This window comes from Hemitrygon akajei, chromosome 30, assembly GCF_048418815.1.
Source record: "Hemitrygon akajei chromosome 30, sHemAka1.3, whole genome shotgun sequence".
NCBI classification, from domain to species: Eukaryota; Metazoa; Chordata; class Chondrichthyes; order Myliobatiformes; family Dasyatidae; genus Hemitrygon; species Hemitrygon akajei.
This window is the reverse complement of record NC_133153.1, coordinates 1,080,788-1,094,745: the sequence shown is the minus strand read 5'-3', so window position 1 is coordinate 1,094,745 and position 13,958 is coordinate 1,080,788. Positions and strand designations below refer to the sequence as shown.

Here is a 13,958-nt window from a genome sequence, read left to right as displayed (position 1 = left end):
TTTCCCATGGTCACCTCGGCCGAGGCTGATTTGCCAGCTGTAGCTTTCTGCCCATACTAGGGTTATACTGGGCACAAATGATACAACGGTGGCAGAATTTCTCAACATCCCCGCCCACCACCAGTCCTGCTGGAGGGTTGTGATTATGCTCTACCTTCCCTGATGCATCACCCCATGATATATCTTCAGTAGTATCTGCCTAATAAATGGTGGGGCCATGGGGACTCTCTCCTCCCCGTGTCCAGCATGCATCTGGTCCCTCCTTTGCCCCTTTTCTCACCCATTTTTCCTTCTGCCTCCACCTCTTCATATAATTTTACTAAACTGGCTTCTCTCGTTCCTTCCTGCACACTTGCAATTTCAATTGCCTCTTGTTCCTCTGCTGCCTTCTTCGCAACAACATCACCCACTCATTTCCTTTCTGTTTCGTGCTCTCACCTTTCTGGTGTTTTTGTTCCTCCTATATCCTGAGCAGCGGTCAGTGCATCAGTTTTTATAGGGTACTGCTTCTGGGGTTTATACAGACCCTCCTCTATTTTGACCACAATCTTGCTTGTGTCTAGCCCACACTGCTGGGAACTGCTGATGAAGTAACCCATAGACACCATCCTGGCTCCAGTCTCTGGTGATCGGGGCAGCTGCGACTATGCTAGCCAAGTTGTGTATTCTGTTGGTTGTACACGTTCGCTGCCCCTGACTTGTCCATATTATTTCTCCCTTTCCCGAATCTATAACAGCTCCTGCTTCCCTTAGGATGTCTATTCCAAGGATAGTGCCCGCGATATGTGGACATATCCAGAAATACACTGGAAGCTTTTCTCCCCCGATTTTGAGTATTTGCAACTCACTTCTTTCTGCTTTCACTGTTTTCCCTCCTACTCCCGTAATATAAATGGCCTGTCCGGTTGTTGACAAGGGTAAGTCTCTTGTCGATACCGATGTCCCTGTGTCCACTAACATATTGCATTGCCGTCCCCCTAACGTTGCTGTTGTGTACATCTGTGATTCACCAGTACTGGCACATCTGTTTCTGACCTAGGAGCCGTCTTTACTCGATCAACAGTCAGATTGATCAGACTGGGCACCGCTGGGGTGAGAGATTGTGTGTCTGCTGTGACGTTCACCTGTTTTTCTTTCCTCTGTTTGGGACATTGCCTCCAACCATGTCCCAATAGGCCGCACCTGTAACATATCAACTCCTTTACCCTCCCATGTTTATTCCAGCAATTCCTTGCTTCGTGCCCTGGCTGTCGACAAGCAAAACAAACCCTCTGGGATATCACAGCAGCTGCATCCACTATAGCCACTTTACGATCTCTCTTGCACTTTCTTCGGTCTGTCTCACTGGCCCATGAAATTATCGCAGAGTAAGTCGACCCCACCATTATCCCTAAATCTAAAACTTCCTGGTGGGCTGAGCTCAGGCCTTCCTTCAGTATTTTCAAGAAGACTGGGTTGACCCTCCCTGGATTATCCAACCCTGAATACTCATATGCTTGATATTTACATTCTGCATAATCCATGGCTGTCTCATCTGGTTTTTGAATTACCACCATTATCGTTCCCCCAGTTACTCTCATCTGCTCCCAGCCGCTGCCTCACTTCCAATTTAAAAAAAAAAAGTGATATCTATTTTCATTGCTGGCATTCCCGGTAGTTGCCCAGGTACCATCCCGCAACCCCTGGGCCATCCTGTCCCACATATTCCTTGGGCACTTCGCTTTTACCAACCCGGTGTATATCTTCAGGGTGCATCTGGTGAATTTCAACCATTTCCTCAAGCTTACACCAGAACTCTGAATTCCCACAGGCGACTTTTAAGTGCGGGCAACTCTGACAAAATGCTCTGTTTCTCCCCGGGGGTGAAGGGCTTATGCATGGTCGTAATCATTGTCAAGGGCTGGCTCGGATCATCAGGGTTCTCAACTTGACGTTGCCTGACCTCAATAGGTGCCATCCTGGCAGATATATCTGGGTAAAACCTCTCCCTGAGATATCTCCACACTAATCCCCATACTATGCAAAATGTAAAAGATGGGTATCAGTTAAGCAGCACATACTGTATTGAATATGTACTCTGCAATCTGCCACTTTTGAGCACTTGAACTCATGATGCCTGCTGTATTCCTTTGCATCACACTTGCAAAACGCACACTGAAATGCAGCTCCCTGAACGAGTATACACGCCCCCACTCTGGCATCTGGAACCGACGGTAACCAACCTCTCGTAACTGGTGACTCTGTCTCAACAAGTTGACACAGTTTCCTCACTTACATAAACACACATGCACGCGCACACACTGCTTTTATATCTACCAGTTCAGCTCTCTGCGTTCGTGATACCTCGTGTTCACGTGTACAACCGACCCGAACAGATCCAAGTGTGAGTGCTATTTTAGAAAATACTCACCCACTTAGACTGCTAAGATTGCTGGCCACACGATGGGTCACAAAGGTATCCCACTCCTGACACCAAATGTTGTGTGAATGAAATCACTGGAGAGAGTTACTGGTAGATACAAAGCAGCTTCTTTATTCGACAAAACAAGGCATCATATCGTACCGAGATGCTTTCGGTGGAAAGGTCTGCCGGCTCAATGTGGGGCTCGATATTTATTTGCTAAACACAAAGGACAATTCCATATTTACTAAGTATAGATAATGCTTTCTTTGAAACTACATGCAAACCTCACACCTTCTGATTTGCAACCATCCCACAGGTGCCAGCAGAGTCTGAACTGGGATTCACAGCTTTTAGGAAATGCATTGTTACAAACTAAATCTGCAATACATTGTCAAGGAACAGAAGACTGGTGGCCAAAGGCATTTGCTAAATGTAAATGACCTAAACCTAATCACTCTAACAGGCAAGGGTGGTGATGATTCAGCATATGGGAGGGAGTTTGAAATTCTGACTGAGTGGTGCCACAACAACCTCTTGTTCAATGTCAGCAAGACCAAGAAGCTGACTATTGATCAGGAGGAGGAAACTGGAGGTCTGGGAGTCAGTTCTCACTGGGGGATCAAATGTGGAGAAGGTCAGCAACTTTAAATTGCTTGGAGTTGTCGTTTTGGAGGACCCATCTAGGGCCCAGCACACAGGTACATTGTGAGGGGTGGCTTGGCAGTGCCTCTACTTCCTTAGAGGTTTGCGAAGATGTCATGCTGAATCTAATACTTTGACGAGCTTCTGTGGATGTGTGGTGGAAAATGTGCTATCTAGTTGCATTGCAGCCTGGGATGGAAACGCTAATGCCCTTGAACTGGGAGTCCTGCAGAGTGTAGTGAATGCAGCCCAGTCCATAAGGGGTAAAATTCTCACCATCATTGAGCACATCTACAGAGAACACTGTTGCAGGAAAGCAACATCCATCATCAGGGTTCCCCCCACACAGGTTATACTCTCTTCTCGTTGCTGCAGTCTCCACCATTAAGCACATACATGTGGAGCATTGTCGCAGGAATGCAGCATCCATCATCAATGAACACCCAACTCACCACCACCACTCAGGTCATGCTCTCTTCCCACTGCTGCCATCAGTGAAAAGGTACAGGAGCTTCAGGACTCGTACCACCAGGTTCAGGAACAGTTACTACCTCTCAACTCTTAGGCTCTTGAACCAGAGGGGATAATCTCATTTGCCCCATCGTTGAACTGCTCGCACAAACTATAGACTCACTTTCAAGAACTCCATCGCATGTTCATGGTATTCATTGTTTATTTACTTATTATTTATTTTTCTTCATTTTTGTATTTAGTGTTTTCTTTTGCACACTGGTTGTCTGCCCTGTTGGTGCAGTCTTTCATTGATTATATTATGGTTGGTTATTGGATTTGTTGAGTGTGCCTGCTAGAAAATGAATCCCAGTATTGTATATGCTGACATATGTACTTTGATAATACATTTTGAACTTTGATCTTTAGAGCTGCAACATTACTTCACGAGCTTGAACTCAATCCCTGACTAATGAAAGTCAACATACGATATACCTTCTTAACAAACCTATCAACTTGTGTGGTAACTTTGAGGGATCTATGGGCATGGACCTTCCACACTGCCATTAACTCTGTATTCTGCCTTCAAATTCGATTTTCAAAGATGAATCACTTCACAATTTTCTGCATTGAACTCCATCTGCACTTCTCATCCTAACTCTGCAATCTGTCATTGTCCCATTGCAACGTACACCAACCTTCCACTTTATCTACAGCTTCACTAGCTTTCCTGTCATCTGCAAACTTACGAACTCACCCTTTCACTTCCTCAGAACAGACCCCAACAAAACACTAATGATCACTGACCTCTAGGCAGAATACTCTCCACCCTCTGCCTTCTATGGGCAAGATAACTTTGTATCAGCTTTTCCTGGATCCCTTGCCTCCTGACTTTCTGAATGAACCTTTCATGGGAAACCTTATCAAACGCTATACTAAAATCCATATAAACCACATCCACCACTCTACCTTAATGTGCTTTGTAAAATCCTTAAATAATTCATTCAGGCTCGTGAGGCATGACCTGCTCCTCACAAAGCCATGCTGACTATCTGTAAACAGAATATACTTCTCCAAATATTTGTAAACACAATCTCTGAGAATCTTTTCCAATAATTCCCCTTCACTGGCCTAAAATTTCCAGGGTTATCCTTACTCCCTTTTTTGAACAAAGGAATAACATTTTCCAACCCCCTATCATCTAGTACTACTCCTGTGGCTAGTGAGGACGCAAAGATCATTGCTAAGAGTGTAGCAATCTTTTTTTCTTGCTTCTCATAATAACCTGAGCTATATCCTGTCTGGCCCCGGGGGAGCTTGTCTATTCTAATGTTTTTTTCCACAGTTTTAGCAAATCCTCTTTCTTCAACATGTTCAAGCATATCAACATGTTTTAAGCTGTTCTCTCAAAATCAAGGTCCCTCTCACTGGTGAATACTGAAGTAAACTATTCATTCTTTGAGTACATTCTTTGACTCCAGGCACGTTTCCTCCTTTATCCCTGATCGGTCCTACCCTCACTCTGGCCATTTTCCTGTTCTTCACATATGTGTAGAATTCCTTGGGGTTTTACTTAATCCTACTCTCTAAGGACTTCTCATACTGCCTTCCAGATCTTCTAAATCCATTCTTCAGTTGTCTCCTGGCTATCTTGTGACTTGAGAACCCTGTTTGATCCATGCTTCTTAAATCTTAAGTAAGCTTCTTTCTTCCTCTTAACTAGATGTTCCATGTCTCTTGGTTCCTTCACACTACCATCATCTTTTCATCTATCCGAAAACCCCAGCAGTATTCCCTGAACAACTTCTACATTTGTGTTGTGCATTTCCTTGTTCCTTGATCTGTTCCCATTTATCCTCCTTAATTCCTGCCTAATACCATCATAACTCCCCCTTCCCTAATTACTTTGCCATACCTCCTGTTCCTGTTTCTCTCCATGGCCATTGTCTCTGGTCATGATTTCTTTCCTTTTTAAATGATCTATCAATTTGGCCTTGACTACTTCCCTCTTATTTTGGAATTGGAATGCAGGGAAATGTTTTATGATCTTTGCTTGCACTCTTATTTTCAAATCTCTATCCAGTTTAGCAGTAAGAATCCCTATTTTTTTTTTGATACTCCACTATCTGTATTCAAAATTGTCCTTTAAGAGAGCTATCAAGTCTAAGGTACCCTTACCCTTGTGTGTGCGTGCGTGCGTTCGTTCCAATATGGTGAATGCAGAGAAAATTTTAATTTTAAATCATTATTTTGATATGACAACAAGTGTTATTCAGGACAAAAGTCATTTTTATACAGATGTTGTAAGATTCTTTTGTTCTTGCACTACATAGCATTCTCTGGGTAAATAGATAACTACTTTTATTGTCCATCATATCATAATGTCCTGGTGAATTATTTTTCTCATAAGTCTCTAGAGTCCTGTGTGGATGTAATTTGCTACCATATATTTTGTATTTTTTTTAATTTATGGATAGACACTCTACTTGAGTGCTTTTTCAGAATGTATGAGTGTTGCCATGAAAAATGTAAGCAAGTGAAATTGAAATTTCCAGGCATCATATAATGTAAAGCTGCTGTACCTGAAGTTTCCTATTTTTTAAATGGAAATTAATAAAATAAAAATAAGGTACAATTCCTCATCTGCTTCTGATTTTTATAAATGACTTGGAATAGGAAGCAGAAGGGTGGATTAGTAAGTTTACAGGTGACATGAAGGTTGCTAGCATTGTGGATGGTGTAGATGAAGGTTGTCGTAGGTTACAATGGGACATAGACAAGATGCAGAGTTGGGCTGAGAAGTGGTAAACGGAGTTCGATCCAGAAAAGTGAAGTGATACACTTTGGAAGGTTGAATTTAAAGACTATACAAAGTTAATGGCAGAATTCATAATGTAAAGAGGAGAGGAATCAAGGGGTGCAAGTCCATAGATCCCTCAAAATTGCAGGTGGTTAAGAAGTATTATGGTGTTGAGAGATTGAGTTCAAAAGCTGCGAGGTGATGTTGCAGCACTGTTAAACAATACGTGTTCACTTCTGTTCACCTCATTATAGGAAGGATATGGAAGCTTTGGAGAGGAGATTTACCAGCATGCTGTCTGGATTAGAGAACATGTTGAACAAGCTAGGTCTTTTCTCTTTGGAGCAAGGATGGATTGCAGGTGACTTGAGAGGAGTGTATAAGATTATAAGAAGCATAGATAGAGTGGACAGGCAGTGTTTTTTCCAAGGCTGGCAATGGCTGAAACCAAAGGACATCTTTTTTTAGGCAATTAGAGGGAATTTTAGAATTTTGGGGAAGATTTCAGAGGTGGTGGTGTTTTTCTTTTGAGAGTTGTGAGTGTCTGGAATGCATTGATTGGGGTGGTGGTAGAGACTGATCCATAAGGGACATTAAATAGGTATATGGATGAAAGGAAATTGGAGGGTGATGGGCTGTGTAGATGGAAAGGTTAGATTGATCTTGATGTAGGTTAGCAGGTCAGCACAACATTGTGAGTTGAAAGGCCTGTACTGTTCCATGTTCTGGGGAATATATGTTGTTTCTACTGATAAACAGTAGAAGGGCTACCTGTTAAACTCTTTAAACAAATTAGTTAACAGTTTAAAATGTAGCATGTAGTCTAGTTATCAAAAATGGAATTTGGCTCATTTCAGTTTCTTGCTCTATAATATAATTAATAAACTGTTAGTACAAGGCACATCGCCTTTACAACAGGCCATTTAACAGTTTGTTTTATCTTTATGATTATTTAGTCACAAGGACAAAACTTGGAAACTCGTTTAAAGCAAACCGTGGATGAAAAACTTTCTGTTGAGTCACAGCAGCAAATGCTTGCCAAGGAAAACCAGCGTATGAAGGAGTCTCTGGAACATGAAGAGAGAGCATTGTCTTTGCTGCAGAGTGAGCTTCGGAAGCTGAGGGAACAAATCCGGACATTAGAAGGAAAAGGAACAGATGCTGAAATAATCATCACAGAAAACCAGAAACTAAAGGATCATCTCGAGGAGGAAAAGCAACAGGTATACAGTTTTCTTCAACAGAAGGGGACCCTCGTGACTGAGGCTCAGCTGCTGAGGAAGGAATTGGATAAAGAAAGAGAAATAACGGATGCATTGCGTAAGGAACTGGATTCTTTGAGCCACTTTCAAACCTCAGCTAATACTGACCAAGATGGTAAAAATACAGAAGGGTTACAAACAAGACTTGCAGAGCTCCAGAAGAAGCTGGATTTTGAACAGCAACGCTCTGATTTGTGGGAAAGACTTTATATTGAAGCAAAAGAAGAAAAGAAGGACCCTGAATTAAAGAAAACAGCAAAACAACAAGAGAGAAAAACAAATCAAGAATTTTATGGAAATAGGAATAAGAAGCATCAACCTAAAGGTAATTTTATTAGATCGTTTAAGAATACTTTTGATGCTGTGAAAAACTCAACTAAAGAGTTTGTGCGTCATCATAAAGAAAAGATTAAACTGGCAAAAGAAGCAGTAAAAGAAAATCTGAGGCGATTCTCTGATTCTGTTAAATCCACATTCCGAACCTTCCAAAACTCTGCAAGAACTTTGTTTCACAAAAATAAGAAATGTGACAAAGCGGGGGATGCAAAAACTGAACGTCACAATGAACACCCATACAAACCGAATAGACACAAAAAGCATGGTGCTCACAGAGGCAACGATTACAAACATCAATATAAAACCAGAGAAACAACCCATGAGCAGTTCTATTATAGCAATTCAAGGAAACCCCACAGAATGTACACTGAGGAGTCTCGCAAATTTGAGTCGGGTCCTAGTGAACATGATCACTTGGGAAAACGTGCACACTACAAGAGCCCCAAGGGTTGCTCTGGTGTTTTTGAGTGTGCCCACCAAGAATCTTTGAGCCTATTTAATAAAGTCCTCGACCCTATCAAGGTAGAAGATTTTCATAAGCTTCTCCATAATTATCTTCAACAAGAGATGGTTGACTTCCAACGCTGGAGTGAACTGGAGAAATTTATCAACCGGTTCTTCCACAATGGACTTTTTATACATGACCAAATGTTATTCTCTGATTTTGTCAATGATGTTGAAGATTATCTTGAAGATATTGCAGAGCATCAAGAAGGAAACGATGATGGTTTTGATGACCTGGATGGATACATTTATCAACACTTATTTGGTGACAATTATCTTAATCATTTTGGACCAAGGTAAGTTTATTATATATTAAAATAGTATGCCCTTTTATCTAGTGAAGGATTTAGAAATCTTCTCTGATTAGATTTCAGGGTGGTTGTCATTCAACCATACACATGTATACCATCAAATGAAACAACATTCCTCTGGACCAAAGTACGTATGGTACATAAATAACTACAATTAATAAGGTTTACTTATGGCACAAGTTAAATAGTAAACAGTAAAACCCTACTGGCACTTAGTGTGTGATGAGATCTGGGGGGTGGCAGGGAGGTCAGTAATTCCACAGCTAAATAATACAATAATATTCACTTGATATTTATCACTTTATTCACCAGGTGAAAGAGGCCAATATAGAACAGGATTCCACACATTACTCTTGAATTGCTTTCTGATTTACTTCAAGATGTGATTCAATTCCAGCCAGTAAGAATGTGAGAAACACAGATACTGAAAATTTAAAATAGAAATAGAAAATGCTGGAAATGCTCAGCAGGTTGTGTAATATCTTTGGAGAGAGAAACTTGAGAATTCAGCTTGATGACTGTTCTTTTCACAGCTCTCTGATGCAATATTCCGACAATGTCAAATCCCTCTTCCTTCCTCAGCACCTTCCCACCTCAGCTGTTGGAGATGGAACATCTGCACTTTTAGTCTCTTCTCACATGTGAAGCAGTAATTCAGATATGCTTCTTCTAATTTGAGGCTATTTGTGGTCTCCCCTACACTGAAGAAACTAAATGTAGATTGGTTGACCACTTTGCAGATCACTTCTGTTCAATCCTCAAGGAGTTTAAGTTCTAACCTGTCAGTTTAATTCTCCATCCCACTCCACACTCTCTCTGGCCTCTACTTCCTCAACAAAGTTTGAAGAGAACAACATGCAAACTTGGCACATTATATTATTCAAACTCAACACTTGATATGAACAATTTCAGATCACCAGCCTTACCAGTTTCTATCAGAACTGACCACTTCTGATAAAGAGGTTTCAACCTGTCATTAATTCAATTGTTTTATTTATTGAGATACAGCATGGAATAAGCCCTTCTAGCCATTTGGATTGTGCTGCCCAGCAACACCCGATTTAACCCTAGCATAAGTCACAGGGCAATTTCCAATCACCAACTAATCTACCAACCACTACATCTTTGGACTGTGGGAGGAAAACCATGTGGTTACAGAGAATGTACAAACTCCTTACAGGCAGTATCGGGAATTGAAATTGCATCGCTGGTACTGTAAAGCATTGTGCTAACCACTATGCTACCATGCCACCCCAGTTTCCCCCTCTTCACAGATGCTGTGTGACCAACTGGGTATTTCCAAGAATCTCTTATTTCAAATCTTCAGCATCTGCAGTGTTTTCAATCTTGTATTTGCAGCTTTTGTTTTTTATCTCTTTATCGTCATTGAACTCCTATTACATCCCTGGATAGAATGGATGTCAATAATGATGGATCCTCTTTTTTTTCTCTCAGCTTGCACCATCTTTGGTGTCATTTAGTTTCTTTATTCTCTACATCACAAATGTTCACTTTGTTCTCATATCCCTGTCCCCCTCTCAACTTAAACCTGCGCAAAAGCAATTGATATAAATTTAATGATTAAATCTCATTCCACTGGTTCTATATATTTGGTGTTTTTTGAAAGGAATTTATCTTGTGTTTTTCTTTTATGAACTCATAACTTGAATAGCACTTTTTTTTCATCAGATTTACCTAATATAAAAGTTGATCAGAAGTGAGTTGGGAATATACTCCAGTGGACCAGTGAATTTTTTCATTGGACAGATTGAACAATAACCCCAGTTTTGTGCAGAATAAGTTGATTTCTTCATGTTGACCAGAAACCGAAAAGAACCAGCTACATTAATAACATTTGGTTCAGGAGCAGATCCGATTCAGAGAATATTGTGGAAAAAACACGACGACCCTCCCCAAGCTTTTCCAGCAAATACAAGCACTGAGTCAGTAGTGTTGAGGTGCTCGCCACATCTCGAGATGGCTGGAGTGTCTGCAGCACTCTGGGCACCAACGTATTCCTCTGCACTTTGTCACCTTGAAAACATCTTTAAAATGATGTACTGTGAACGTGATGGTCAACAATTCACCTTGGCTTCTCCACCAACAGCTCTTAAACTTACAGTCTTCATTAGTTTTAAAAAAAAAAAGATTGGATTGTGAACATGTTGAATACTGTTTTCTGAATTGATTTAGTGACCAAAATTTTGGAACTACCTGCTTTGCAAACATTTTGGGAATCCCATTTTCTATAATAGTTCAAGAAGGTTCTTCACCATAACCTCCCAAGGATGGTTGGGGATAAGCATTACATGCCAATTGGAATGTAATGTTCGAGGAAACAAAGTGCACATTCAGTTGAACATCTTCATTATTGTGGCAGAGTGTATAGCCTAAATCATGCTGTACGCTCACACGTTGTGGACAATCATCGGATAGCACAATTTACTTCTGACATACAAATGAGCTCCAGATGCTAGAAATCTGGAATAACAGAAGTGCTGGAAAGGATAGAGTCACACTGGCAGTATCTCTGGAGAGAAGAAAATAATCAGATTAACATTTTAGTTTCACAACTTCTCATCCTTTCATTAAATTATATTGTCTGAATATTTTCAAACTTTCCAAAGTTTTCTATTATAATTGGAATTCTGTAATATGTGTTCTTGGGGTAGGGAATAGAATTGGGAAAATTCAGAAATGTTAATTTATAAAGCCTCAAGAACCACAATCTTGTATTTGGTAGCTGCAAGATTTGCAGCAGATTTTGATTCTTATCGCATCCTGGTCTCCTCATGCACTTCTGGTTATGATTTGCATTTTTAATTCAATATGAAACTTATTAACAGTAGAAATCAAATCCCTTTCAGTTAATCAGGACTAGTCATTTGCAATTGGCATAGAATATCCAGTTGCTAGTTTAGACCTGGGTATTTATGCTTTCTGCTAGGTGACCATTAACAGAAGATAGATAAATCATTCCACCTCATATAGGATCCCTCCTAAAGAATGATTGATAACCAGGTGGTCTGTGCATAAACATTTAAGCACACTTTATGTATAATATTCACCAATAGGCCTATAAAATACCTCTTAAAATGTGCCTGGCTATAATCCTTTCTACCCAAGTATCAAAAGAACCATTTTAAATACCGTAGATTCATTTGTTCCTTTACATGTTTAGCATTATGCTGCTGCTTAAAACATTGCTATATTTCTAATCCATTGTGCAAAAATAATGCAAGTTGGAAATTACAAATTAATTGATTATTTTATTGAAAAGCAATGAATAACTTTTATCTTTGCAGTCCACTATATGGTCCTGATAAGTACAGGAAACATGCATCTAAAAATGCATATGGCTCCAGACCAGCGAGACCTGAAAGGAAGCAGCAGGCTTGCCAGCACAGGGAATGCAAATGGAACAAGCCAGGCCGTGGCAATGGAAGACATATGGCAAATGTTGAAATTGAGTTGGGGCCAATGCCTTTTGATCCAAAATATTAAATGGGTGTATTTGCATAAGTATGTGTTTTCAACATGTTCAAAACACATGTGACTGCTGTTTATGGTACAGGTGTAAGAATAATGAAATATCTTTTCAAACAGTATGCATTTCATTTGACTGAATAACAAGAGAGTAGATGTAGTTTTGCTAATCATTTTCCATCTGTATTTGAAAAGTGCTGTGTTGTGCAAGTATGCTGTGCTAAACAAATTTCAAGATTAAGTAAAAGTTAAAAGTTGCTGGATCTTTAGTGTACCAATAATTTGCGTTTGCTTGTGTATGTGCATGAACTGTGAGTCTCTTGCCTTAGCAAATTTGTAATTTGCTATCATGTGAACGTAAATTCCATACTGTATAAATTATTAATGTTGATGTGCCATATTTCTTAATTTGTTGAAGATTATTTTATTCCATGGCAAAAAAAATTGTTCCATTTTATCTTGCCCTGTGGTGAATGCTTTGCACAGAAATATCTATCTTTATGATTTTGAGGCTGTATTTTTAATTTGAATTCAGTTACATTTCCATTTGACAGTGAACAATTGCAAGCAAACAAAAATGTTAAAACTAATCGATAATAAAAGTTCTTGCTTAATTTTTTTTATGAAACACTCGTGTTGCAAATTTGTATGTGTCCCCAAGTATTATACATGTTTATAAATCTGATTTACTGTGCACTTATGCAGATACTACAAAAAAAGTCTAGTTTTTAAACAGATCTTTTCATTAGTTTTAACAACTTGGTTTTATGGCTATCGTTTGAGTGACTTGATTCCACAGACCTTTTCAAAGTCAACCTGATTCTAAAGAGGGAAATCCTTAGTAGCATTCTGTATTTTCCTATTAGTTTTTAAGAAGGTATTGATGGATTAAGATCTTTCTCAATAAATTCCTTAAATAATATTGCTGTACACAAGCAATTAGAGGACATAGTCATGAAAATGTTATTTTTGAATGTTCCGATTTTGACCTAATTTGACTGCTCTTTAGGAGCGTGTATGTTTGTGTACCAGTGGTAAAGTGCTTCTTGCTGAAAGGGACAATACTGTGCCATTAATTTTCCAAATGGAAGAGGGTGAGTTAATTCTGGTAATTGCAGGTCGTACCTCTGCCATGATAAACATTTATAAACTTCATGGTTCTTAAGCTTAGGAGTACAAAAATATTTAATTAGTTTAGATCTATAAAACATCAGTATTCAATTAGTTTGTGCACAAGTTGTGGCGACCCACTTTTTCTGCGCAGGCGGGGAGAGACTTTGGTAATGCACCTCTGATGTTATTTCCGCCCGGAGAGGGCGGGCGCTAGGGATTAAATGCCAGCACCGCGACGTTTGAATAAACTAGTCTTGAAACGACTTACAGACTGCGTGTCGTCTCTAGCTCTGTATGTAGTATATCGCTACAAAGTATCCTTTCTTGATAATGGGGAAAAAAATTAAGACTAAACTTACTCAACTCCAACACCACCGCTACTAAATATCCATTGCACACCTGATGTGGAATGCATGTTGAGCTTGATTGATTGCTTTCCAGAATCCAACTGAAGGGAATGAAACCTCTGTAATTCACCAACTCCTATCACAATTCCAATAGTAAATCAAGAGGTATATAAAGAGATTCCTAGCTTGGGAACATAAATTGGGAGCAGATGTTCTCAGGGAATTGCACAACAGAATGTTCAGGGAATATTTGCATAGCATTCTGCATAGGTAGGGAGGTAGGGAAAGGATGGGAGGGTAAAA

At 39.8% G+C, this 13,958-nt stretch overlaps 1 protein-coding gene across 5 annotated transcripts in view; it reads left to right on the top strand.

The window, feature by feature from the left end:
* Window positions 1-12,823, top strand: part of ccpg1 (cell cycle progression 1) — a 70,759-nt gene extending 57,936 nt beyond the window's left edge. For 4 of the 5 annotated variants that reach the window (XM_073032834.1, XM_073032832.1, XM_073032833.1 and 1 more), the window contains 2 exons: window positions 7,253-8,694; window positions 12,015-12,823. In XM_073032834.1, coding sequence (XP_072888935.1) covers window positions 7,253-8,694; window positions 12,015-12,213 — 1,641 coding nt within the window. In that variant the 3' untranslated portion in view covers window positions 12,214-12,823. The other variant, XM_073032836.1, reaches the window with a different exon arrangement.
* Window positions 12,824-13,958: the final 1,135 nt, after the last annotated feature.